The sequence below is a fragment of the Mytilinidion resinicola genome (genome assembly GCF_010093595.1).
Source record: "Mytilinidion resinicola strain CBS 304.34 unplaced genomic scaffold BDZ99scaffold_2, whole genome shotgun sequence".
In the NCBI taxonomy this organism is placed as follows: domain Eukaryota; kingdom Fungi; phylum Ascomycota; class Dothideomycetes; order Mytilinidiales; family Mytilinidiaceae; genus Mytilinidion; species Mytilinidion resinicola.
Window position 1 is genome coordinate 956848 of NW_022985438.1, and position 25642 is coordinate 982489.

Genomic DNA, 25642 nt, shown 5'->3' on the forward strand with positions numbered 1-25642 from the left:
GTCGAGAGATCAAGAGCGAAACCCGAGCAGTGGTATATTCGGGTGCCCGAATCTATGACCCAGCACTTTACAGTGCCCTGCCGAAAGCCTGGCACACTCTCGCAACTGTTTGAGGTGCTCTAAGGGGTCATACAGAACCGGACGCGATGTAAAATTTCACGCCTCCGCAATCAGGACATCGTGCGGATATGACAACGTGTGGGCTAGAGAGGCTTCAGATGTTTTCCTACGCTTGCCAAAACAACAAAAAAACAACTCTAAGCTGTGTTGCTCGGCTCAGAGACAGGATATCGGCATGCGAAAGACGGAGGCCTGACTCACAGGCTTACGAACATGACATCGTCGTCGTTCACCTGTTGAAACATTTAGGACTGTTCCATACCGTCATACACATGCGCAGGCGCCATATGGAAGTCGCTTCAAGTCGCGACTTGAAGCCAAGAAGCACGAAGGAGTCCTAAATGTATTCTAAACGCGCGCTAGGTGTCATGATCTACTCTTACTCCTTCTATGCAATCTTGCACTAGTTCTACTAGTTCTTATCATACCGCTCTTCTTGTCGTTAAGAATTTTCACCAGCTTGTAGTAATGTGGTGTAGGGGTGGTGAAAATGTGGTTAAGAGTGAAGGTAGTGTAGTTAGGTTAAAAACCTCGACTTTAAGAACTTCAAACCAGTCTTTCCTCCATGTTACACCCTTTTCTTGAAGTCCTCATTTCACAATAGCCCTCAACGTGATGGATGCCCTCCTGGAACTCGTGCTCTGGCTCCTTAAGTTGCTTTTGAAAGAAGTAGGCAAAACAATTGCCCGAAGGATCATTTGGTGGGGAATAGACTGCGCGTGGGAGAGCGTGAAAGGTTGGTGGTTCCGTGAGAGTACGTGTATCTTGACTATTTATACTGGCTAGACGAATGCTGACATATTGTAGACACGGCGTTGCTGCGCGAATTGCGCAAACCTACTGAACGCGTTGTGACCGTCATGTAGCCGGAGCCGTCGAATCAGTCACCATGAAGAGAGTATTGCCTAGTGATTGTAGTTTTGGAACCCCTTTGAGTAAGCATGTACCCAGTCAAGCGAACTTCCTTTAGTTAACGACTTGTGATAGATTTTACATGAACATCTATACTACCCAACGTTCCGTAATCGAAGTACAATGTCCTCTTTTCTCCCGATCGTCAACGCCGGGCTTCCCCCACCCGTCTCTGCCAACGTCGCCTCCAGCCTCTCCCTCGATACGGCAAGTTCAACTACATACTTCGCTAGCAATGTACTTATGACAGCAACAAACTCAACTTGTGAGAACTTCTGACCAAGACAATGGCGCGGTCCTCCCGACCAAGCCAAAAAGGTGCCTGATTTTGGGTGAAGCAGCGTCTCCTCCTTCGGGTCTGTCTCTGATGGTTTGATCCAGCGTTGTGGATGGAATTCGTGAGCTGGCGCGTTTTCAGAAGACCACACGGAGGGTGAGATGTGAATGCCGTAGTGATTTAGATGGAACCTTGTGTCTGGGGGGACGGAGATGGATTGGCCGTTGGAAAGGGGGATTGATTGGGGTCCGTAAGATAGGCGAGGAGCGGCGAGGACCGGGGGGTAGAGGCGGAGTGTTTCCCACTATGACCGTTGCGTTAGCTTTCGTCTAGTCTTTGACGTTAAAAGATTTTCTTTCGGCTTACCATGATAGCCTGACATCGTTTCAAGTGTGGAAAGACCTCTTCGTAGTTGGACTCTGAATGATGCACGTGTAGTTCTAACTCTTCACGAAGCCAGCTCTGGCAATCCTGATGTAGAGCTAGAAGAGAGATTGCATACGCGAAAGTGTTCGCAGTGGTATCGTGGCCTGCAATATTGAAAATGAACAAGTTCCCTTTAATCTCTTCATCGGTGAGTCTATCTTTCGGCTTCCGCTCCTCGGCAGAAGACCTAATCAACGCGCTCATAAGATTCGGTTTCGCTGGGGCAGCCTCCCCGTTCTCAATGGCCGTCCGCTCATCGTTCAGCATTTCGTCCATGTAGCTATTAAGCTCCCTTAAAGAAGTTCCGGCGGTCTTCATAGACGATTCAGGAAGTCCAGGAATCTCTAGGAACCATAACGGGAAGACCAGGGGGTAGACAAAATGAGTAAGGAGTCCTAGTAGTGCGTCTCGGTATGCCAATGTGTGTCCAGGTTTCACGTCTGCCATTCCATGGCCAAAATCTTGGCGAATTCCGAAGCCAACAGCGGAGAGAACATGCAACGTGATCATTCTCGTATCATCAACCATGGAGCCTACCTTTCCCTGCTCGTCAGAAGTCCAGTGCTTCAGCACCGCACGTGCCTGTCTAACCGACTCGTCCCACACCATGCCGCTCACTCTTTCATTGAAACACGGCGCGGTTATTTTCCGTTGCCGTGACCAGTCTTCGCCGTCCACGCTAAAGACGCTCCGGCCGAAAAAGTTGAAGATTGCGTAGTTCTTCCCTTTGATGAAGTCCTTGCGTCGATGATAGATCGCGTCTGCAGCCACAGGATCTCCTACGATTATGTGATAATTCCACGGATTTACAAGGGCAAAGACGTCTCCGGCTTCGCGGTGTATACGGCGCTTGTCGTAGAAAGGCCAGTCGCCGGTGTAGAGCGATGACCACCTCCGGAAACGGTATGGGAGAAGGGATACCAAAGGCTTGAATGCAGGACTTATGAGGTACCACAGCGGGTGGAAAAGGTCAAACGGAGAAAGGACAATTGGTACTCCAAGTATTTTTGCGGCATGATAATTTCTGAAGAGTGAGACGAGTAGGTAGCCGAGATAGGCCCCGATGAGGGTTGAGCACACTAAGAAAGTAGACATGATGAAAGAAACATTAAGCTATTTCAGGCTCAGTGGTCAAGGCGAGATAATACTGACTGCGAGGTTGAATGGAAGAGCGTGCTGAAATACTTGACGTCAAACGGTTTCGCGGGACACCGAGTCACCGAGTCACCGGTAAAATAGAATATTCTATCGAACCGTAGTTGTTGTAATATCCAAGCCTTGCAGCATGGGGCGACTAAGGGCTACCAACAAAGACCTATTTCGACATACGCAGAATACATGAGGAATGGTAAGAGTCAGTGTTCAGGTTTTGGCAGAAGCTTGGGCCGATTATATATATCTGGATTGATACGGAGCAGTGTCTCGTTCACGTGACCTTCCTACGAAAGTCAATAGAACGTTAGGAAGTCGTGAATTAAAACTTTTAAAGCTAAAGTAAGTGGAAAAGTGCATTTTTATTCATCAAGCTAATCTGTTTGAATATGTGACTTTGCGTGTAGCATTCCATGGAGATGCACGCTCGCGGTACCGGTTCAGTCTCCCCCTTCGTTTTTCAGTCCATCTTATCTACCTCCTCACATTATCCACATCATCATTTCCCGGATTCTCCTCCGCATACTTCGTCGCCTTGTCCTCCGGTCCGCCTTCGCCTTCAAAGTCGCGCGCTTTATACGCACGCCCGGTCTTCGGATCCAGCCCTCCTCCCTCGGAAATGGGTATCTCGCGGTTATCGCCTGCGCCCGACGCCGCGGAGCCGTAGGTCACGGTGGACCCGGGGAATTTTGAAGTTGCGGTATCGTCGATGCCTGATTCAACGGCTGCGATGGCATGGCTGTTAGGGCCTGATTGAAAATGGGAGGGGTTCAGGAACAAGGAAGGGGGATGAGGGAGAGGGCGGATTGAAAAAGGTGGAGGCGTACTCGTGTCGCTTGTTCCATGGCCGGTTTTCGCGGAACGCGAGTTTAGGTCGGCTTCGGCCTGTTTGGCGAGGCTGAGGGGGTCGGTGTTGGTGAAGTCGGACATTGTGGTTGGTCTTGGGTAGGGTGGAGGGGTAGGATGGGAGAAGGGATTGGGGACTGGAATGGAGTTTAACGGGGTTTTTGAAAGGAATTGATTATATATACATGAGATGTTTGAATGATGGTATAGTTGATGATGAAAGACAATTGGGGTTGACGTCATGTTGACGATTTGGGGGTTTTAAGGAGCGACTATCCTTACTATGAGGAGGCGATCCTGCATACTAGTTATGTTTCAGAGACTGATGATTAGAACATGGTGGGATAGCAGAGTATGCTGAGAGAGGAAAATAAATACGAAATGTTTTGTGATATGCCAGGCGGACAGCTCGTGAACGTAAACGAAACCGCCACTTTCTTGCTGCACCACTCATTCGCCTCGAAAAAGCGGTTAAAATTACTATTTGTTTGCCACGAAGGCTCTATTACTTCGTAGAAGCACCTCCTATGTATCATAAAGTCAGGTTGGGTTCCAAGGAGTCCACCGAGTTCATCCAAGAAAGCCTTCAAACACAGGAAGAATTACAAAGCGATGACCATATCAACCATACAACCCAAACCCACAAACCAAGTCCGTCTAATTTCCCCAAATTCCCGCCGTCCTAAGTCTATTTGACCGCGATGCCGATTGGTGCTAGATTACGTATCGTCCTAGATGATCCTCCTTTCATTGAAATGTTGGAAGGGGAGGAAAACCGTCCAACATCTTTTCCCCAAATGCCAGAATGCCGTGGTATATTATTTCCCTTAGCCAAGGGTCCATTATTCCGCATCATGAATTCGTAATTTCATAGACAATATGATTGTCCTCCTCTTCCTTCTCTTCAAATCCCCGTACGTTTTACAGCTCAAGTAAAAGATGGATTAAAGCCAGAATAGCAGATATCCTAGAGCGAGTGTGAATAGCGATAGCGAGTTGCTAGACGTGTGGATGCTATGCGCGGCCCCATGAGACGACACGGCGGTTCCAGTGGGGGTTTTGCCTGCAGAAGCTGCGGAGCCTGAGGCTCCAGTTTGCGTGGCTGTAGAAGCCGTAATCTTCGTCGCTGGGAAGAGTGTCTTAGTTGATGTGCTAGTGCCACTGCTAACAATAACCAGAGCGGTGGCCGAAGGCGAAAGCGATATCACAGTCCCAGAAACCGTGATGACTCCGCCTGGTGTCAAAGTGTGTCCCTCGACGATGAAAGTAGTCCCATCTCCTGGCTGGGCAGTGACGGTGGCCGTTCCGATGGTCAGAATTGGGGCGTTTGTGGGAACAGGTCCAGAGTTCAGTGTTGTTGTGGCGCCGTTTACGACCAAGAAAGACGCTTTTGGTCCAAGCGAAATCTGAGTGTTAGCCACAATTATGACGCCTCCTGGAGTGAGTAGTGAGCCGCCGATCAGGTAACTCGTGCCAGGGCCTGGGATTGGGGTATAGACGCCATTTCCTATCGTGAGTGGAGGCGGAGTGATCTGGGCTGAAGGCCCGTCCAGTGTTTGAGTTGGTAGAAGTCGAGTACTGCCTCCGACAACCAGATAATCTGCGGACGAGCCGAGGCTGATCACTGTCCCGCTGTAAGTGACGGTGCCCCCTGGCGTGAGTGTCTGGCCTGGAGCAATGAAGTATTGCGACGCAGCATTGCCAGTGATTGTCAGGGACCCAATGGGAAGAACCGGTGGTGGTGGGTGAAGGTTGGCATAGGGAAGGGAGGATGTAAAGCCTCCGACTACAACTGCGGTGCCAGACGGGGCGAGAGATATCGTCTCGCCGTTGAGTACAGTCGCCGATCCAGGGAGAAGAGTGCCCCCCCCTGGGAGAATAATGCCTCCTCCGGAAGCCGCGGCGAGTGCCGCCGTAATTGTTGATGATCCGACCTGGATATTGATGGCTGGTGATGGACCCCCGTTTGGCACAGCGATAGTTGAATCACCCACTACAATGGCCGTGCCAGACGGCGCGAGAGAAATTGTCTCACCGTTAACTACGGTTGCAGATCCAGGGAGAAGGGTAGCATCGCCTGGAAGGACGATTCCTCCTCCAACAGCCATGACGAGTGCCGCCGTAATTGTTGACGATCCGACCTGGATATTAATGGTAGATGACGGGGCGGCGGATGGCACTACAATAGTTGAGCCACCCACTACAATGGCCGTGCCAGACGGTGCGAGAGATATCGTCTCACCATTGATTACGGTCGCGGATCCGGGGAGAAGGGTGCTCCCACCTGGGAGAATAATTCCTCCTCCGGTAGCCTTGACGAGTGCGGCTGTGATTATCGAGGAACCAGGCTGAATATTAATGACAGGCGATGAACCGGGGGTCGGCGCAGCAATGGTTGAGCCACCCACCACAATAGCAGAACCATATGGCGAAAGTGAGACTGGCGCCCCACCAATTGTCACAGGGGGTCCTCCTGGAGATAGGGTTTGAGACCCTATAATAAACACAGAGGACGGGCCAAGTTTGATCGTCTCCGAGCCTACAATATAATGATCACTGGAGAGGTCATGAGTTACTTGAGCTTGCGCCGTAGGGCCTCCGTCTCCAGGTATTGGTGCTTGTGTGGATTCGATGTGAGCTATTGCTGTTATGAAAGACCTGAGTTGAGAGATGAGCTGTGGTAGATTAGTGGCTCCAGGAAGATTGACCGAAATCCCAACAGCCACGCTGGAGACTGCTGGAGGTGTGGGGGTAACAGTGGACTCGATGTGAAATACGCGGGGGTTTGTCGACGTCGCTATACGAGCGTCGGGTGTTGTTGCAACGGAAGACTCCTTGTGGACGCGGTGTGGATCTCCGGTTGGGTCTGTTGGAACGGCCGTATTCCCCAAACTTGAATCCGCCACGCTGGATTCGACATGAGCTTTGGGCGAAGGCGCTTCCGACGTGGTTGAAGGACTGGAGTCGATTAAGCCGAGTACACTGCTCTCAATATGTACGATGAGCGGCGTGCCGATGTGCTCGACGCTGTATACCAGCTCCACAACGATCAGGACCGTGACAGGGGCTTGCCATGTCCCCGCGAAGCAGGACGATTGGAGGATCGTGAGCTGGAAATCCTTCGGAACATCGCCGGCTGCTGTCAATTGGCCCTGCAAGTCCTTTCCATTATACTCATAGACAAAAGGGCTTTCCAGCTGGTATGTGGCTGTGGAAGTCTGGTACTCGAGTTTGCCGTCCTGGTAAGTACCGGGGATCCGTCTTTCTATTTCATACGCAGAGAAGTAGACAAAGGGAGTGTCGGAATATCTACCAAAGTTAGTTCTTTATCCTTTGACATGGCGCGTGAAGATCCCTGCAAATATTTCTAGAAATTTCGGTTTGAAGCTTCATTTCGAAACCAGTCATGTAAACGGGAACCCAACTCAACCAAATAAATAAATATCGCGCGCATAGCGTGCATCCTCTGAAAAAGAGCCGACTTACGCTACCATGGTTCCGACGGCTGCCGTCGCGAGAGGTGGCGGATATATAACGTAGTCTTCTACCGCGGTCGCAGCGATCAGGCCCGGCGAGGGGATAGGCTTGATGCCATTGATGGTGACAACTGAGGTCGATGCGGCCAGCGGCGTCGTATAGGCATAGTCCTCCAGGAGCAGGGTCAAGTCAAGTGGCTCAGTGATGGGGCTGGCAGAAAGCAAAGGACCGGTTATATTAGTCGCATTGCCGGAGTAGTCAACGAGAGTCGTGGTCGCCCATTCCAACACTGGCTCCAGCCAGTAGTCCACACTGGCGCTTGGAATGTTGATAGTGCATTCTGCGGATGTGGCATTGAGCGAGGGTGATGTGCCTGTAGGCTTTGGAGGTCCGATGGCGGAAATGGAGGGCGTAGGATAAGGTGGAGCGACTGTTGGTAAACGAGTGACGGGCGCAGGCGTGCCGGATATAGAGGAAGAAGTCGAGTTCCAATTATTCGGATCTGGTGAGCGTTAGTAACCTGGATACGAGAGCCACAAGTGCCATTCAATGCACGACAACGCACCTATTCGCGGATATCCACAGACTTGGGGCAGCAGCACGAGGGCCACGGCAAGCAGCATCATGCGTCGACGCTGCGTGACGGTCACGCACTCCTCGCGGCATCTGAAGCAGCAGCACAGAAACGAGAGAACAGGCTGTTGATGAAGCGAAGGCAGCAACAGTGCAAGGGCCGGGATGGTGGGCAGTTTACACAGAGTGCGCGCAGCTAGGTCGGTCGACGTGCGCGGCGCCAGTGCACCTTCCTGACTCCTGCCAGAGATCCGCGTGTCCGATTGTGTGCATTGAAATTGAGCTTGTTTCTTCGGGCCCTCTGCCGCATGGCAGGATGCGTTCCCCTGAACAGCAGCTGCCACGGCCCTGTCGTCGGGACAAGCGAGAACATGGAGGACAAGCAGGATGAATACAGGGGCCGGCCTCTTGCAAACCATCAGCACCACACAACCACCAGCGCCACTGGCTTCTGTGTAACCCATGGCAATATCAACATGTCAGCCCCCTTACCGCCGCCGTCGCGGTGGTACTGCAGCAGTTCGAATGTCAGCTTCATCACAACTCATCGGGGCCTCCACCGTTCAGCGCCCTTGATGGCACTGTGGCAGCGGCGCCACGTCTAGCAGCGATCGCCAGCGCACTGATTCAAGGTTCCCCAGCCAAGAGGCCGAGAGCTGCTTGCCTTCCTGGGCGTAGGAGGGCTGATGGGCTGACTGTGCTGGGCAAAACCACGGCGATCCGACAGATTGGCGCAGGACTCCACGCCCGAATCAGTTGGACCAGAGCCATGCCGCGTCGCTTTCCATCCTTCCGACCTCCCTGTCGCACCAAGCAGGAGCTCCTGATTGGACGGGCGAACGACAGCTTAGGGGTGAAGCATGATGCCGAAATCAAGGCCCCCGCGAACGCCGCCGGACACCACCGTTAGCAGCGAGCACGCGTCGCTGATCCGGCCTGGTTTGGACGGGCCACGTCTCTCTGGATGAAACAGGGCAAGTGTGTCTCTCTGCCTTGTGGGCTTCCAAGGTTGTCTCCCACCGCGGCGCAAGAATTACCCGGTTGAATTGCTGCAGCCCTCGTCGAGAACCAACACAACCATGGCACCATGTCTTTCCCTGACGGAATGCGAGCCCGACGACGGCGGTCCTCAGCATGCCGGATGTCTCTATGCATGCTCCCGGGTGGCTCCCACTCCGTCGGCACGCGCTTGTTATTCTCGGTCCCAGCGAAAACCTGTCTGTTAAGATTCCAGCCCTTAGCCCTGAAGGGTTAGACCAGATTATCAAAGATCACGGTGCGTTGTGCGTCCACGCCGAAGTGGCGTATCGATTGCGTTAGACGTGTTTTGTAATAGTGAGTAGTAGCCCGCGTGCCGTCTACCACTTCTTGGCCCGCTACGTCTTCTCCCGCCGTCTTTGGAACTTCAACACCACGCCGGCTGCCCTTCTGCACGCGCTGTCGCTCTCTCTGTGTCCCCCACCATGTCTTTGTAGCCCGCGGGCGCCTCCTGACGCTGGCTGCTATGCTGCTGGCTCATGCGCCTCACCTCCCTCCCATCCGTCCCCCCGGAATGCGCCACTACGGCCATGGTCCTCTCTAGAAATGTCCTCTCGTTTTCCCTTGGTACCTTCTTCGCCGTCCTCTCCTTCATCCCGCTACTGTGCGCGGCGACAACCATTCCGGCCCCTATTTCAGTCACGCCAGACGAGAATTGGGACGGCATCGACGGCCAGGTACCGCGTCGCACGGACATTAGAATTGAACAGTGGCATTGACAACATACTAGTGGTCCTCTTTCGCCCTACAACTTGGAACGCCCGCGCAAACAGTCCGTACCTTTATTTCTACCGCCTGCCAGCAGACATGGGTAGTTCTCCAGGAGGCGTGCATGCAAAATGGCAAACAGAACGATACGTGCTGGAACGATAGAGGATGGACCTACAATTACACCGACTCGTCAACCTGGCATAAGCAGGGCTACTACATATTATGGGCTGAAGGGAACCTTGGTTACTCAGGAAATGGATTCTTCGGTTCGTCCATGCGTATTGCCTTTGTGTTGATATGTACTAAATTGCGATAGGCTACGACACCGTCGCTTTAGGTGGCTTGGGCGAAGAGAGTGTGACGTTGCCAAACACCACGGTTGGGGGCTACATAACTGATGACTACTATATTGGAATCTTCGGTATCAACCCAAAATCTACAAACTTCACCTCCTTCGACGATCCTTCGGAAAGTTACATGGCCAAGCTCTGGCATCAAAAGCTGCTTCCAAGCGTCTCCTTTGGCTATACCGCTGGCGCGCAATACCGTAAGCTGCCCACACGTTTTACCGCCTCCATAGCTAATAAACTTCAGGATTCACAAAGGTTTTAGCAAGCCTCACTCTTGGTGGCTATGACAAGTCTCGGTTCATTCCTAACAACGTATCCTTCATCTTTGCTCCCGACAACGAGCGCGATCTTGTGGTGTCTATCCAGGACATCCGTATGACCTCTGCCACAAAATCAGATGTCGACCTCCTTCCGAGCCCAGCCCAAGTTTACATTGATTCTACCATACCGTAAGTGACTCTGTGGAACCTCTTTCGACTCGGGCTAATGAGTTTCAGGGAGATTTGGCTACCCCTCGAAGCGTGCCAAGCCTTTGAAAAAAACTTTGGATTAGTTTATGACAACACGACGGATCTTTACCTCGTTGACGATGTCCTGCACTCTAGACTGTTGGCTGAGAATGCCAACATTACATTCACGCTTGCGCAATTGCTCACAGGAGGACCGACGGTTGACATTACCCTTCCCTACGCGGCATTCGATCTTGTAGCCCTACCACCTTACCGGAACTTGAACAAGTCGTCGAGCTACTTCCCCCTGCGGAGAGCTGCAAATGCCACCCAATATACGCTTGGCCGGACTTTTCTCCAGGAAGCGTACCTAACAGTCGATTGGGAGAGGGCCAATTTCTCGGTCCAAGCAGTAAGCTGGACCCTAGGAATGGATACTCAGATTGTGCCCATCATATCCCCGACTCTCATGAACACAACACGGGCAGCTGATTCGGGCCAAAACGACTCTTCAAAGAGCCTCAGCACCGGTGCAATTATCGGCATTGCCATCGGCGCTGGACTCGCTGTCGCGTTAGTCGCGTCTGGAGCAGTGTGGTGGTTCTGGCGAAAGAGACACATGGCTAAGAAGCAGGCGGCTATCGATGCAGCAGGTGTTGCTGCGGTAGCGGCAGTGAAGCGCATGCCCTCGGAGAGGTCAGATAGAGAGACGCCAGCCTCTCCAGCGACACCGGCTGCCAACAACGAGTCTACTGTCATACCGAAGGCGGAACTTCCAGCAGACTCGCCGGTCAGGCACGATATGGTGAATGGCTTTTATGGACCACAGAAATCAGGAGACGCAGGGAGCTCAAGTCCGACAGTAGAGGCCGACTCAAATGAACGCCGGGTGTATGAGATGCTGGGTGACGTCCCGACGCCGTTGGAGGCAGATGGGCGTCAGCTCTCAGAAAAAGAAACGATGATGGTGCGAGAAAGGAGGTACAACGGAGTGCCCGAGCAGCCTGCCGTTGCGCCTGCTCCAGAAGAACCGCACCGCAGGCTTGCTCCTGTAACTGCTGAAGACATTGCTGTAGTGAACAGGAGGGGCCTTCAGAACGTGTCGCCTATCACGCCGCGGACACCCCGAGACGGCACATATCTCGAGGCGGAGGACGCGATACTCTCGCCTCTCTCGCCAATGGGCGATTCTACGGACGACAGCGCGGGCACTTCTCGACGACGTTTCTCTTACGAATGTTAGGCATGACAGGAGGAGTTCGCCGTCATCAGGCGTCTTGGGGGTTCTGGGCGGCTCTTGGTATTGGGTTTTGTTGGCAGTCTGCGCTGGCGTTTCAAGGACGAGATGTTGGCGTTGGCGTTGGTGTTGGATGCTCTGATACCCAGGAGCGGGATCAGCAAGCATGGCGCTGGGGCCCATTTGCATTCCACGACTTTTCCTAGTGTTTTCTTTGCAGCATTTGCAGCAGTGTGCTCGATGCGGACAGCAGCAGGCCCTGAGCGGCAACTGTAGCCAGCCAGTGTGTCGTGGGCAGGTGCCATCGCGCCGCCTCAAACACTAGTAACAGTGAATTGAAAGGCGCCATCTAGTGCGCTACTTCACCAACCGGCAGGCCGAAAGAATGAGTTATGACGCGGAGCACTCCCTGGAGGGCATCTACCGTGATGATAGCTGCTGATCGTTGGCCTTACCGCTCCGTTGCGGTCAGAATCAGCACGCTTCACAGGCCGGTCCAAGGGTCCCGTAGCACCCTCGCAGACGCCCTAGCACCCGACACGCCAGAGAAACTCGGACGCCCCGCTTGGCTCTCGGTCAGGGCTGAAAAAGCCGTGCGCCTAGAGGAGCCCCTCTAACACTAGTCTACGAGTTCACCCCTCCACGGGCTGTTGTCAGCCTGCAACGCGCATCCAACACGCCCACCAACATCGTCGCCCGCACCAATTTTTGCTGCGGCCTTTAAACCCACAAAGACCCAGCATCGCTCGTCACGCCTCTCCCGAGCACAGCCTGTTGAGCAGGATCCGTCTGTTGGGCCCCCGTCGCTCCACCACTCAGCGCTCGCCGGCCTCAGCCTCCGGCGCCTATATCACTTTAAAGCAACCTCGCTCTATCATCGCCGCAGAGCACTTCTCCTACATCCTCACGACGCCAGCTGCCACTTCCAGCAATCACAATGGCAGACCTGCAGGGCCGCAAGGTGTTCAAGGTGTTCAACCAAGAGTTCATCGTGGACGAGCGCTACAATGTCACCAAGGAGCTCGGCCAGGGCGCTTATGGCATAGTCTGGTAAACTCCTAGCTATAACGATCTTCGGGGGATGGCTGCTGACTGAAGCAGTGCTGCCACGAACAACCAGACGGGCGAGGGTGTTGCGATCAAGAAGGTCACCAACGTCTTCTCCAAGAAGATTCTCGCGAAGCGCGCTCTGCGCGAGATCAAGCTACTGCAGCATTTCCGAGGTATGCCATCTCGGCTTCTTACCTGTCTACCGCTCAATATAACATCGAAGCTCACGCTGACTCTTTCTAGGACACCGCAATGTACGTTCAGCTCGCGCACACGACCCCTCTACCCCACCTCGACCCAAGCACTCCCAGAAGCTGACCCACTCGGCCCACAGATAACATGCCTATACGATATGGATATTCCGCGACCAGAAAACTTCAATGAGTGCTATCTATACGAAGGTACGCGCAGCGTCAGCTTTGCTTAGAGAGATGTTGTGGCTGACGCTTGGCAGAGCTGATGGAGTGCGATTTGGCCGCCATCATCCGTTCGGGCCAGCCCCTGACCGACGCCCATTTCCAGTCATTCATCTACCAGATCCTGTGTGGTTTGAAGTATATTCACTCCGCCAATGTCTTGCATCGTGATCTGAAACCCGGAAATCTGCTTGTCAATGCCGACTGCGAGCTCAAGATCTGCGATTTCGGTCTGGCAAGAGGGTTCTCCATGGATCCCGAGGAGAATGCTGGATACATGACTGAATACGTAGCCACGAGATGGTACCGCGCTCCGGAAATCATGCTGAGCTTCCAAAGCTACACCAAAGCTAGTACGTCCGTGGTCATCATTTGACCCCCTTCCATGTAAATCTAGTCCAGGGCTCTAACATCTTATAGTCGATGTTTGGTCGGTTGGCTGCATCTTAGCCGAACTGCTCGGCGGGAAGCCCTTCTTCAAGGGCCGTGACTACGTCGACCAGCTCAACCAGATTCTCCACTACCTTGGTACCCCGAACGAAGAGACTCTCTGCCGAATTGGTTCTCCTCGTGCACAGGAATACGTCCGCAACCTGCCCTATATGCAGAAAGTCTCTTTCCAGTCCCTTTTCCGCAACGCCAATCCCGATGCACTAGACCTCCTCGATCGTATGCTCGCATTCGATCCGTCCTCCCGAATCAGCGTCGAAGAGGCTCTCGAGCACCGCTACCTCCATATCTGGCACGACGCGTCCGACGAGCCGTCCTGCGTCACTACTTTCGACTTTGCCTTCGAAGTCGTCGAAGACATTCCCGAGATGAAGAAGATGATCTTGGCTGAGGTCAACCGCTTCCGCCAGCAGGTTCGCGTCCAGCCGCAGCAAGGACAACAACACGCACTAGCTCCGCAAGGAAACAACGTTCCGATCCCGGAGCACTACGATCCTCGCGCTTACGAGAATCCCAGACCACATGAGGCCCAGCAGTACATGGGCGAGGGGCTGGAAAGTGACCTTCAGGGTCTAGATGGGCGAGGAGGGGTCGTGCATCACGGCATGAGGTAAAGCCGTGCGTTGAACGCTAAACCTTTCCGATAATCATTGCGCGTGTATAGATGTGGGGGAAAATAGGTTTTGCTGGGTGGTGGGAAATAACTTTGCTGCGACTTGTGGGAGATCGCAAATGTCGGGATGGATGGGTGGCATTTCCATGCGAACTTTTCTGCTTGAGCGGTGGTACGGCTCGCTGCACTCATTGATTGATGAAGCACACACATGCAACGCAAGCCCGCTTTCTGCTTCTCATAGCCTCATTTATTCGCCCTTCTGGCATCTGCTAGCTAGATTGATTCAATTGATGGGTTATTCTTTCTTTCAGACATGCTCTAAAGTTCCAACGAGGTTTAGTGTATTGTTGTTCGCTACTCACAACTTCTTTCATTTGTCCCACACCCCAACTCATCTCCACCCATTCTACCTCTTTGCCCCCCGCCACTATGGCCATTCACCCCGGTCCCAGGAACAGCCAAGACTGCTCCCTCTCCCTCTCTCTCCTCCATAATCTTAAGAATCCTCCCTTCACTCTACCCACCTCAAAGATCCCTACTATGCGCATCCCAACATCCTCCCTCCTCCCCCTCCCTTTCCTCCTCCTCCTCCTCCTCCTCCTCTTCCACACCCCCCTCACAACCGCCTCCTTCTACCGCGCCCCCACCCCTACCTCCGCGCCTCACGCCCTCGCCCTCCGCGGCCCCGACCTCCGCGGCCCACCCCCTCCAACCCCGCTCCCCTTCATGTTCTGCGACTAGTCCCACAAACTTGCCTGGAAGTGCCCGAGCGCCAGCGGCGGCGGCGGCGGCGGCGTCAAGCAGGGCTGCGACTCGCCGTGGCTGGCCGAGGGCAAGCAGGGGAGCTGTGCGGGGGGTGCCGCCGCCGCCTGGCGAGCAAAGAGCGCGCCAAGACGGGGAAGAAGTGGGGGACGTGTTATTATTGCTACGACGGGCATTTGGAGGTGAGTGACGATTGAGGGAGGGAGGGGGGAGATGGGGGGTGGGGGTGAAAAGGAGCAGTGCTAATGAGTGGATAGGCGCTCGTGCAGCCGTTTTGGGATAAGGATTGTAATGGGAAGGATGATGATGATGATGATGATGATGATGATGGGTGAGGGACGAGTTTAGTGAGGGTGAAAGGGTGAAAGGGTGAAAGGGTGTGAGTGGGTGAGAAACGGGTGGAAGGGATGCGGTAGTGGGATTCGGATTTTAGAGACTGATCGGATGGTACTCTAAGAGAGGAAAAACAGGAAGGGACTATATTGGAAGGTGATTAGATTTCAAAAAAAGTAGACGAGTCACACATACTCACAGTCACAGACGTGGAAAACTATAGGTTGTCATGGTCTATCATTATGCTCGAAAGCGGACCCATACGTCCCACTTTCTGCTCTATATCGTATGTAAAACCACCCAAGGGCGGTGGAAGCCCAACCGCCCCTATGCAAAGACATGAAAGTCACCAGAGCTGTCCAGTGATTCCGGACGCAGGACATACCGTACAGAAGCCCATTCCCAAAACGTGCAAAGCCGTTGCACGTGTCCCAATACAAAACGCCTAGCCCAAAATCAACCCCTTCACTAGCCAGCCAAGGCTGTGAGGGGAGTATTAGAAACAGTGAACACCACCTGGTGTTGAATTGACATGTTCATCGTTCATCGTTCGCCGTTCATCGTCTCAATAGTTGCGACGCCGTCCCACAGCACGCCTCCCGCCACTACCGATATCAATGCTGCTGAGCTCCATACTCAGCGCAGACATATCATCAACGGCCTCTCCAGCCGCCAGCGGAATCTTAGCAGGAATAGGTGGTGGGCCAGCGATGGACTTCGTCACGCCGCCTCCTCCGCCACCGCGATACCCAGGGCTTCCTCCATAGCCTCGATTCTCCAGATCATACAGCCTGCTCGTATTCGGCGACGGTATATGCGACCCAGGAGAATGCGATGGCGGGAGCACAGCAGAAACTGGACGTTTGTCGCGCTTCTGCAAACGATTGCGGCTTGTCGGGCTAGTAGCGTTGGCGTCGACGCTGACAGGAGCCATAATGTTAGCATTGCGCGACAGAGTTAACGCGGAGCTAGGGCTCCCATTTACACTTGAGGTTCCGCTCATACCACTCACGGCGTTACGAATGCGGTCGCGTTCCTTTCGGTCGCGTTCGCGCTGCATAGCCGCCTCGAGATCGCGTGCCCCTCTAAGTCCAACGCGTTCGCGAACCGGTCGATCTTTTTGAGCGCCTTTGCGTTCGGGCTCGGGTGCCCAACTATCGACAGGAAGATGGTCCGAAGCGTCGATTACACGGCCGTTGAAAGTCACGATTTGGCCCTTGTCGTTGACTTCGTTGCCACGCTCTTGACCATCAGAGTGGGAACCAATGTTTCGAGTTGCTGGGTTCAGTTCATTGAAATCATCGGGACCAAACGGAACATGTGATAGTCTCCGCTCTCCCACATCAGCGCTTGACGGGGGTGGACGAGGCGATACAGACTTGCGCGTCGGTGTGCTTCGGGATGGTCCTCGCGACCTATCGTCGTACACGGGGGTTCGAGCAGCTGGACTAACGGCCCGAGGTTTGATCATAGGTGCGGGATCCTGGGTATAAGTCTGTAGCGGCTCTTGTGGCGATGAGTGCGCATAGTAAGATGGCGATTCTATAGCACGCATTGACTCTTGTTGAGCGAGAGGGTGAGGTCTCGTTGGAGTTTCGTAAGTCGGAGGGGTTCCGTATGAGGGATGCGAGAGGCCACGCTGGTGGGGTGGAGTTCGACGCTCTACTACAGAAGTGCTATAGCCAGCGACAAGACTAGACGGCATTGAATAAGCCTCTTGAGAGTCAGGCTGGCTCTGAAGATTCGGGGACATGGATGCCCTTGGATGAGTGTTACGACGGTCTGATGAGAGCGGAGAAGGAGCATAGTCATTGCGGTCCTCGTACAAATTCGGGGAGTCGTATGATTGTCTAGGCTGCTCCTGATACCTAACGACATTCAGTGGCGCCGGAGCATCTTCTCTGTAGCTTGGCGGAGGTTGTGGCTCGTACTGTGTCACAGCCGGCGCACTACTCCTGTGCACAGGTGGAGGTGGAGGCATGTCGTCCTCGTCTTCAACAGTCGGTTGCATAGCGCTGGTAGCTCGCCCATGAGATTCAAAGGGATCATATGAGCGGTGTGACTCCGCATAGCCGCTTGGTTCTTGATGTTGGATTCTGTGTGGAGAAACCTGATCGTTGCCGAAGTCGTTCCCATGAGCTTGATATTGGCCAATCCTTAGTGGCTCGATCTGGTGTCGAGACTCATTGTACGGTTCGTTGTACGGTTCGGAGGGGTGTCGGTAGTCTTCAACTTGCTGAGCACCGTGCCCTTGGTCGCACTCGTCCGACCGATGCTGATAACGTCCCTGACTAAAGTCGTTCTGCTCTACTGAAGGCTGATAGGACGGAACGACAGGCGCTGAATGAGAGTGCGGAAGATCCATGTAGCTTTGTGGACGGGCATGATGTGTTTGAAGTGCTTCCGTCGAGGATCTGAAGTCTTGAGGAAACATTGACATCCGGTTATCCAGGGGCGGCCTTGTATTCGAAGATTGGAAGTCGTTGGCCTGGACCTCGTACGACTTAGGAGCTGTATATGACAGATCCGATTCTAGTTCTTGGGGATTTTCATATCTGTCTCCGTTGTCATTCATAGACAGATTGCTTGATGATCCATGTGGCTCATATTGAGATGGCCTCACTCCCCGCGACTGGCTCTGTGGGGTGTTTAGAGCAGACGAGGACGCTCTCGGATTCAGTGGAGAAACATCCGCGTGTTGTCGTCGGCGGTCAGCTGATTGGGCATGTTGGTCCTGGTAATGGCTGCGCCGCTGGTTTGTCGGTGTATATTCATTCGGTCGAGGCTGAGCACTCTGTTGTCGTGGAGGCGTATTGTAGCTGCGCGGGCCAGCTTGCCCAGCGGGAAGGCCTCGATGTTCAGGTATAGTTGCGGGAGATGGCGAAGCGCTGGTAGGGTTCGATGGGAGTGGTCTCCGCTTGACAGGTGTGCTCTCTCGAGGTCCGCCCACGGCAGGGCTCTGTCCATCCATGCCACCAGTCCGCGCGCTCTCTCTCCGCCGCTCGACAGGCGCCTTTTCAGGCTTCGGGCGAGTGTCGTAATATGTGAGCTCAATGCGGACTTCGCCGGCGTATTTCCCTTTGCAGTTGAGGTTGTGCCAAATATCACTCTGGCCGCCGCCCGGGACTATGATCTCTTCCAAGGTGATAAAGGTCTCGCCGATGAGTTCGGTCTTCTTGTCGTCGTTGAACACGGAGACTTTGAGGGTGTAGTAGTCTGGAGAATCGTGCACGGTAAATCGGAGTTCTTGGTCCCTACAATGCTGTTAGCAAGTCCAATCAGAGGGGCTAATATGTGGATGTACATACCATTTCGGCGTCTGGCCTCCTCGTTTGTCGGTTTCTGTCTTCTTGGCTTCCTTGCCTAATCTCGCAGCGCAGTATGGATCTTGCTTTCCCATGGTCCTCCGGTTCGGGAGGTTCTTCGCTCGGTCAACAATGACGACGAGAGTACCAATCTCAGGACCGTCCACCGTCATGTCAGAGAAGATGCCGGCGGTGTGCATGCCGCCATAGGCTGCCAGCTTGGCCGCCTTGAGAGCCATGTTGTCTGGCTGGGAGGTGAAAGGGAAGGGGGGAGCTCGGGGAGGATAGCGAGGGAGTGTTGTGGTGCTGGAAAAAGCATGGAGCTGCAGCGGAGCTCGGCGGGCAGATGCATACAATATGCAGCTAGGAAGGCAAAGGTGACAGGATCAGAAGCAGTGCGCATTCCACAACTAGCACGATGCAAAGGAGCGACGGCCTCTCACGACGAGAGCAGTGGTGGTCGAGTGGGAGAGAGGCGTCTTTGGACCAATGTTTTGTTGATGCCGCTGGTGGCTGGGCGCGGGTGCGAATCGTGTGGCTGGAGTCGCCGCTGGGCCTATGAAACACCAAGCCGCCCTGCCGCCATGCGAGACTGCCGGCGGGACCTTGCATCAACACCACTCAGCCGCCAGCGTCGCCATCAGCGCCGTATTCCGACGAGAGGGCATGTCACTGATGCCGTATTTGGCTGTGGTGGGTCTTGAGATCACCCCGCGCAGCCCACTTGGTTCACCCCACAGCGTCGAGTCTGCCTCGACGCGCAACAGCGAGGGCGCAGCGCTCTTCCATCACGGCTTCAGAGCTGTTACAGGCGTCAGTACCACTAAGCGTGCCGTTGGTCGCACTGGCACTAATGACAGCTGTCTGTGGCCCTGAAAACACTCCGATCAACCAAGATTCGAGCCGGGTTACTCCAGCCCGGCCTCCCGCCAGTTCCCGTCCGAGCCTCGTTCATTCTCTACATTCAAACTTCAATTGCATTCGTATCTTTGTCAGACATCTCTCAGTGCGAATTGCTGGGTGAAGGATCACTGCGGACGTGTCTTCGAGCTTGACAGTTCTCCTTGGACCACTAGGAGGTCCGTGGCGAAGCTACGTAAGACGGAACTCCCTTGAGCGACCTTCCAGCCACCCGTGCTTTCAAGGCTGTACTCCGAGGAGCTTTCTCTGAGCCTTACTCAGACGAGAGTCGGTGAGTCGGCATCCATTCGCCTCCTGGCGCCTTTCCTTCACACCAATGCCTCACTTGCACTTGTAATCGGTCACCCACCAACCCCGAACAAGTACGGTGGAGTTCTCCGGACGGACGGGAGCTGCTGTCACCCCGTTGTTAAGTAGCCAACATCCAGGCGGAATTGGATCCTAGAGCATGACTACAGGCGACCACGACACCAATGTTAAGGCCTTTTGGTCTTATTCAGACAGTGTTAAGCAGATCGTCACCGAAGGCTCACCATTCTACTTCCTGACATGTTCTGAAAATGGTGATGTGCGACAATGGGATATTCGCCTACCGTCCAGGGCATATCTGTCTCAACCATCACCTCTGAAATGGATATTAAAGTGCTTAGTAGCTCGGAATGCTTCTAGTAACTTGGTCCTGGCTAGAGCCATGGTAGGGAATACCCGCACTGGTTTCGGAAATGCATGGCACCGGTCCCAGATTACTCTCAATATATAAGTATCACCAGCGCCTGGTTCGGCGGGACAACTGAAATGCCAGGTGGCCGGGCCAGACTCAGAGGCTATATAGCATGGATATACGAACTAAGGCATAACGTCTCCTCAGATACATACGTGGCTCATATCAGGTACGTCAATTGATCTCTACATAGGCCTTAGTCGAACACTGCCGGGGTAAAAACAAGCATTCATGGTCCAGACGGAGGCCATGAACCGCCACGCTATTAGACTTCTCAATCGCTTCATATATAGCATATAGTATTAATCCTAGTAAGTGCTTCTCAATTAGTCCGCAAGATGAAATTTGTACCCTGACTTACACCTGGACTCCAGATGAACGCTCATACCGATGGCCATGCAAGTCCTCTTTCGCGGACTACCGCCCATGATCCTGACTTGTCTTTATATGGATCAGCATAGCCTCTCCTCCAGACGTTTTCTCCATTGGGTGACAACTTGGCGACTCTACCCTTTTCCAAACTCCACAAAGTAAACAACCTCCGGGACTCCTAAAAGGACTTGGCCTTTCGAGTATCGGCCAACTGTAGGTAGCGCTTCTTTCCATCAGCTACATGTGACCCTTTACTCTCTCGCTCGATTTCTCAAAGCTGATAGTGCTCTCATTGAAATTATCCGAAAACACCCGTTGACACAACAAGCGGCGCTAGTCCCAACTCACGTCGATACCGTTCTTACCTCCTAGCCTTTGGAGTCATCTCAGAATATTTCCGAGCGAAGAAGATTGCTTTTTTTACGCATATATCAACCGCTGATCCCAAAAGCATATTGCAAGTAGCCACATATTCTAGTATCAACCTCAAAACGCAATGTAATCGAAATTGTCTGCTATCCCGAGTCGTATTACATGATCATTATTCTCTCGGTGGCAGTACGCTTGGCCACTCCCGCCGTTGTAAGTGTTTCAGGTCTGTCTACATCGCATTCGCTCTCAACTACCGTTAACCCTTCGCTGTGTATGACTAAGAAAGTTCTTACCGGCATTTGATGGCCCTTCTACCGAACTCATCACGGCTTATCGCCGACGATGCACGAGATTACTACTGACACATTTCCTCAAAGCCTACTTTACAGTAGTCTAGGCTTGTTCTGACGCTGACTTTTCAAAGGTCAACACAAATTGCTCATTCAAAGAGACTCAAATCAAAGGCCGAACCGTGCTAGACCCCTACGTCGAGTGTCGTTGCGACTCACTCGACGGTCCATGCACCTGCGTTAAAAAAGGGTGCTGCTGTTGATCTCCTGAGGACGATCAGAAGCTGGTGTGGGTATACAATGGGATCAATAATTCAACAATCGAAGTGTCGGCCTCTTTTCTTCCTCTCGCTCTCTCGGTTCATGCGCATCTGCTTCAGAAACTCGGATTTCTCAAACGCGGGAGCACGTATCTGGCACAGAGCTATCAAGAAACACATTCCAATTACTAAAGACTTGCAAACCCCAACTCCAATGTTGATACACTAAGCAGCTCAACAAACGAAAGTTCTTTTTTTTTTCCAGTTCAACAACCCTTGATCACTCACCCCTCTCCCAAACCCAACCAACCCCCTTTTCAATAAACATAATCGTGCTTCCCTCCCACGCCATATGTCGTATAATCGTCTAACTCCACTCGGTCGCCAAACCTAGTAGGAGGAAGAGCCGTCACCCCCGCCGGACTCCCATGACTACCCTTCTTACCTACACTTCCCACTGACGCCTTCTTCGTCGGCGACTTCTTCGGACTTGCCGGCCCCTCAGCCTTCGAGCTCTTCCGACTCGCAACCGGCGGCTCCAACATCTCCTCCGCCTTCGAACTCTTCCGACTCGCAACCTCACTCTCTTTCTTCACCCCCTTCTTCACCCCGGGCTTCACCACCCGCGTCGGCGGTAGCACCGTATACCCCTCCTTCCTCGCTTCACTCGCCCTTTTGCTCGTGCCCGTAACCCGCGCCGCCGTCTTGGTCGGGACGACGGCGTCGTCCCACGACGTCTTGCGGCGGGAGCGCGTGGCGGCGTTCTTCTTGGCGGCGTTGCGCTTTTTGACACCGGTGGTCTTGGGCTTCAGGGCCTTGCGTGCCTCTTTCTTCTTGGAGGGCACGGCGTCGGCGCGCGGCGGCTTTGGCTTCGGCGGCGCGGCGGTGGGCGGTGGCGGCGACGAGGGTTTTGATGCGGGTGGAGGGGGGGCGGGAGGGGGTGGTGGAGGTGGGTTTGGCCATTTCGGAGGCGTGGTGGGGATTGGGATTGGAAATGGAGGTGGTGGAGGGAATTGGGATTGGGGTATTGCGATGCGGTACGCTGCAGCTCGGGCCCTCGGATAACGAGGCAGGCAGTCTTTTGAGTGTACGGGAGGAGTTGAAGCTGGCGGATGGAGTTCGAGGGATGCAAATAAAGGGAATCGAGGGGTTTCATTGTTGAGACCGCGGCCGCTTGCGCGCTCTGGAATGTTGTTTTGGGGGCAATGAATGTAGGGGTGCACGGGGCGCCGTTGCGATGCGATCGCTGCGCTATTGGGTGAGGGTTGAGGGTCGAGGTAGTACGGGAGGGCTGGTGGCTTGTTTGGTTGTGTTTCTTGATCTTGATTGTAAGTTGGTGCTCTTGATATGGTCGCTTTTAGGTTGCTTAATCGGTGTAGTGCGAATGGGATATCCGACGCCTCCGCTTCTCACAGCTCTGAAAAGGTATTTGGAGATGGGACGAAATGACTTCTTCTATCCCCGAATGCCACTGTTTTGCTAGTCATGGGGTGTTTGGTGAACATTGCAAGGTCGGCGCATCCATCACTCCGTTGAGGTGAGAGCAGATGCCTGAGGTAGGTAAGATGCACGTATCCACGTTGAGTCTGAAAAGTGCCAGAGGGACCGGATGCCCTGAACCCATCTCGCATTGCTCTAAAGAGTTCAATCGTTCTTACCTCATTTCGAAGCTGTCTGGCAGGTGAGATGGAGTTCTATGTGGCGGTGTCGAGTGTGTTAGATTATAACAATCACCTAGAGCAATCACTGCCGGTAGCAAACAGAACGCTTTCATGTACATAATGTCGCGTTCTGTCAATGTTCAGATGCTACGGCCTGCAAACCAACAGAGTGTTGCAGCCACATTGCCACGTGAATCGGCGGACCACCTCACTTCTTCACTTCTCACTATCGGAAGTCTATACTCTCGTCTTGTTCCGCTTCAGCCGTCCTTCCTTCCCTCTTTCCTCATACCAGGCCTTAACCTTCCTCCCTCATCGCCACGGCTGAACCAATGGAGACGGACGATGACGACTACCATCCGCGGGACAAAAATCGCGTGGACTCCAGCTCGGACGGAAGTGAATCAGACTCGGATTCTGTGATTCCTGCTTCAAGTTGGAAGCGCACCGACAACAAGAAGAGGCCCACCACCGTCGACACCGAATCAGACTCTGAGCCGGTAAGCCCAGCCTCAAAGCGCAGACAAGCTCGCAACCAGAAGGCAGCTGTGGCTAAAGGTATATGCACTTTCTTTATTACTCGCACATAGTCTCTAAGACTCTCCCTAACTCTACTCCTTGTAATTTTAAGTGCAGGCATATCTAGCAATACAAGGACACTTTGTCCCTTACGGTACCTAAACTAACCGACTCTACTCTCTCTAGTAAAGAAATCAATTCGAAAACAGTCCCCTTTACCTACGAAAGGACGCACAATGGCTTCATCTAAAGCCACAAGAAGCCGAACCACCTACTCTACTACCTCCACTACAATGTTCAACCGGCCTGCTACTGGGTCCTCCACATTGATCTCAAAACCCAAAGTTAAGACCACTGAAACCAAGGCCAAGACAGCCAAAACTCCGACGAACAGCTCCACCATCACGAATATAGCAGACATCCACATGACTCTGCACGTTGGGGATGAAGTCCAAGCCTGGCAAAAGATCGACATCGACTTTGCCAACAAGGATTCAGTCAAAGCTGCTCTAAAATGGGTCGAAATGCGTTTCCAAGAAGCAGAGAAAGCGGCAGCTTATGGGGGCTTCTAAGAGCAACATATATGTGGTAAGTTTTCCCTATTATTTTGCGGCTATAGTAGGTCTCTAGGGAACCTACAGCGCCTATATCCTTAAGTGTGCCTTTTATTCTCTATAAGAGTAGTGTTATTTTTTAGACTCTTACTAATGCGGCTTATAGGCTTAAACTTATAGCACTAGGCCTTTAGTGTCTTAGGCTATAAGTAGTTTTTTGCACTGGACTCAATTGTGATGGTTATCCTTCTGGCGGTTATAGATATCCTTCTGGCGGTCACAACTTCATTTTCCTTAGGTCACACCTTCATTTTCCTTGAGTTACGTATTCGTTACCTTGGGCTTAGGAGCGCCTCACTTTCACATCACTAGCCCAGCAAAAGGTTATAGCGATCGATCATTCATTCCTTCATGCATACCACATTTTCCTATCAATCAATTCATATTGCCAAGGCGAGTTGCATCAAATTCAATTTCTATCTCACTATGTTCACCTCAAATCCATGCATGTCGCATCGTGACCCGTGACCAGCTTCACTTCTCCGCTCCTCGCCTCGCCTTCATCTTCCACAGTATTGCGCCAGGAAATGCTAAATCATGAACATCGCTCTTTCAGCTTAGTATTACGTTCCCCAGCGCCGAGATCTTCTGGTGGGAGTAGGCTGAGCAGAGTAACCGTTACGTTCCTCTGCCTGAACTCTTCTGGTGGAAGACGGCTGAGCAGAGCAAACGTTACGTTCCTCGGCTTGAACTCTTCCTGGTGGTCGTAGGCTGAGCAGAGTAAACGTTACGTTCCACGCCCTCTACAGTACACCAACGGATGTTAGATCATCGCAACTACGCAAGGCGCTGAAGTGGTTACGAAGGGATGAGTACATTGAATTGAGAGCATCTACTCCTTCACTCTGTAAACTATGACACCGAGCTAGAAGACACAAGGAATGGTCAGGTTTGGCCCAGGTGATAGCACGTCCCACGCTTTGATTTATACCGGCGGATTTGACATCGCGACACGGCCCCGAAATGACCATGAGGCGACGGACACATTCTGCGAGATACTGGGAGCGCCCCGGGTCTCCGATGTCACATGAACGAGGAGATCAGCTGCCTCGCGTGCTTCGTCCTCTGATTCTTCTATAAAAAGGAGGGATCTCCCCGGAACCACGTCAACAACAAGTTGGAGGCACACCAAATTAGACTGGTCGGAGTGCAAAAACCGGGCTACTAAGGCCTCATGGAAAGTCGCTGGCTGTTTCAAACATCATCTACTGAACTTCGATGTGGAGTACCTCTCTGAGCGGAACCACCTACTTACAAGGGTGACGAACTCCATCTTTCTTACGGAATGATAATCAGCATCCTTCCTAGAAGTCATCCTCGACCACCATACCTGCTCACCATACCAGCCCTAAGCTCCCTATCCTTCCAGATCAACAACGACATGGCTTACTGCCGACCAACATCGAACCCCC

General features: G+C 53.1%; 8 protein-coding genes across 8 annotated transcripts; 3 read left to right on the top strand and 5 right to left on the bottom strand.

Annotated features, from left to right (window-relative positions):
* Positions 1 to 1049: 1049 nt before the first annotated feature.
* Positions 1050 to 2830, bottom strand: BDZ99DRAFT_565827 (cytochrome P450; the record flags this gene model as incomplete). Its single annotated transcript, XM_033727515.1, has 2 exons — positions 1050 to 1613; positions 1676 to 2830. The coding sequence occupies 2 exons, from the start codon at positions 2828 to 2830 to the stop codon at positions 1128 to 1130; spliced, it is 1641 nt and encodes a 546-aa protein (XP_033582887.1). The 3' UTR covers positions 1050 to 1127.
* Positions 2831 to 3288: 458 nt separating this feature from the next.
* Positions 3289 to 3982, bottom strand: BDZ99DRAFT_457865 (uncharacterized protein). Its single transcript, XM_033718783.1, has 2 exons — positions 3715 to 3982; positions 3289 to 3612 (listed from the first exon to the last, which is right to left on the bottom strand). The coding sequence occupies exons 1-2, from the start codon at positions 3815 to 3817 to the stop codon at positions 3362 to 3364; spliced, it is 354 nt and encodes a 117-aa protein (XP_033582888.1). The 5' UTR covers positions 3818 to 3982; the 3' UTR covers positions 3289 to 3361.
* Positions 3983 to 4677: 695 nt separating this feature from the next.
* BDZ99DRAFT_375511 (uncharacterized protein) lies at positions 4678 to 5841 on the bottom strand (the record flags this gene model as incomplete). The annotated part of the gene is made up of 2 exons (XM_033714979.1): positions 4678 to 5016; positions 5359 to 5841. 2 exons carry the CDS (start codon positions 5839 to 5841, stop codon positions 4678 to 4680), a joined length of 822 nt encoding a protein of 273 aa, XP_033582889.1.
* Positions 5842 to 9186: 3345 nt separating this feature from the next.
* On the top strand, positions 9187 to 11945 carry BDZ99DRAFT_457867 (acid protease). The gene is made up of 5 exons (XM_033718784.1): positions 9187 to 9498; positions 9552 to 9798; positions 9849 to 10079; positions 10127 to 10331; positions 10380 to 11945. Exons 1-5 carry the CDS (start codon positions 9352 to 9354, stop codon positions 11572 to 11574), a joined length of 2025 nt encoding a protein of 674 aa, XP_033582890.1. The 5' UTR covers positions 9187 to 9351; the 3' UTR covers positions 11575 to 11945.
* Positions 11946 to 12232: 287 nt separating this feature from the next.
* Positions 12233 to 14357, top strand: BDZ99DRAFT_457868 (SLT2-like MAP kinase protein). Its single transcript, XM_033718785.1, has 6 exons — positions 12233 to 12618; positions 12670 to 12791; positions 12862 to 12872; positions 12953 to 13019; positions 13073 to 13387; positions 13455 to 14357. The coding sequence occupies exons 1-6, from the start codon at positions 12506 to 12508 to the stop codon at positions 14096 to 14098; spliced, it is 1272 nt and encodes a 423-aa protein (XP_033582891.1). The 5' UTR covers positions 12233 to 12505; the 3' UTR covers positions 14099 to 14357.
* A 1055-nt stretch (positions 14358 to 15412) lies between these two features.
* BDZ99DRAFT_565832 (uncharacterized protein) lies at positions 15413 to 18739 on the bottom strand (the record flags this gene model as incomplete). Its single annotated transcript, XM_033727516.1, has 2 exons — positions 15413 to 18449; positions 18504 to 18739. 2 exons carry the CDS (start codon positions 18737 to 18739, stop codon positions 15761 to 15763), a joined length of 2925 nt encoding a protein of 974 aa, XP_033582892.1. The 3' UTR covers positions 15413 to 15760.
* A 3014-nt stretch (positions 18740 to 21753) lies between these two features.
* Positions 21754 to 23067, bottom strand: BDZ99DRAFT_541974 (uncharacterized protein; the record flags this gene model as incomplete). Its single annotated transcript, XM_033726750.1, has 2 exons — positions 21754 to 22777; positions 22850 to 23067. 2 exons carry the CDS (start codon positions 23065 to 23067, stop codon positions 21754 to 21756), a joined length of 1242 nt encoding a protein of 413 aa, XP_033582893.1.
* A 362-nt stretch (positions 23068 to 23429) lies between these two features.
* BDZ99DRAFT_471235 (uncharacterized protein) lies at positions 23430 to 24188 on the top strand (the record flags this gene model as incomplete). Its single annotated transcript, XM_033721714.1, has 2 exons — positions 23430 to 23655; positions 23803 to 24188. The coding sequence occupies 2 exons, from the start codon at positions 23430 to 23432 to the stop codon at positions 24186 to 24188; spliced, it is 612 nt and encodes a 203-aa protein (XP_033582894.1).
* Positions 24189 to 25642: the final 1454 nt, after the last annotated feature.

Excerpts from the sequence above, each read along its gene's own strand:
- BDZ99DRAFT_457865 (XM_033718783.1), bottom strand. The coding sequence starts at position 3,817 with ATGTCCGACTTCACCAACACCGACCCCCTCAGCCTCGCCAAACAGGCC. Across the intron at positions 3,613-3,714 it reads CCATGGAACAAGCGACACGA|CCGTTGAATCAGGCATCGAC; the intron begins GTACGCCTCCAC and ends ATGCCATCGCAG.
- BDZ99DRAFT_457867 (XM_033718784.1), top strand. The coding sequence starts at position 9,352 with ATGGTCCTCTCTAGAAATGTCCTCTCGTTTTCCCTTGGTACCTTCTTC. Across the intron at positions 9,499-9,551 it reads GGGACGGCATCGACGGCCAG|TGGTCCTCTTTCGCCCTACA; the intron begins GTACCGCGTCGC and ends ACAACATACTAG. Across the intron at positions 10,080-10,126 it reads TACCGCTGGCGCGCAATACC|GATTCACAAAGGTTTTAGCA; the intron begins GTAAGCTGCCCA and ends AATAAACTTCAG.
- BDZ99DRAFT_457868 (XM_033718785.1), top strand. The coding sequence starts at position 12,506 with ATGGCAGACCTGCAGGGCCGCAAGGTGTTCAAGGTGTTCAACCAAGAG. Across the intron at positions 13,020-13,072 it reads TGAGTGCTATCTATACGAAG|AGCTGATGGAGTGCGATTTG; the intron begins GTACGCGCAGCG and ends GACGCTTGGCAG. Across the intron at positions 13,388-13,454 it reads CCAAAGCTACACCAAAGCTA|TCGATGTTTGGTCGGTTGGC; the intron begins GTACGTCCGTGG and ends AACATCTTATAG.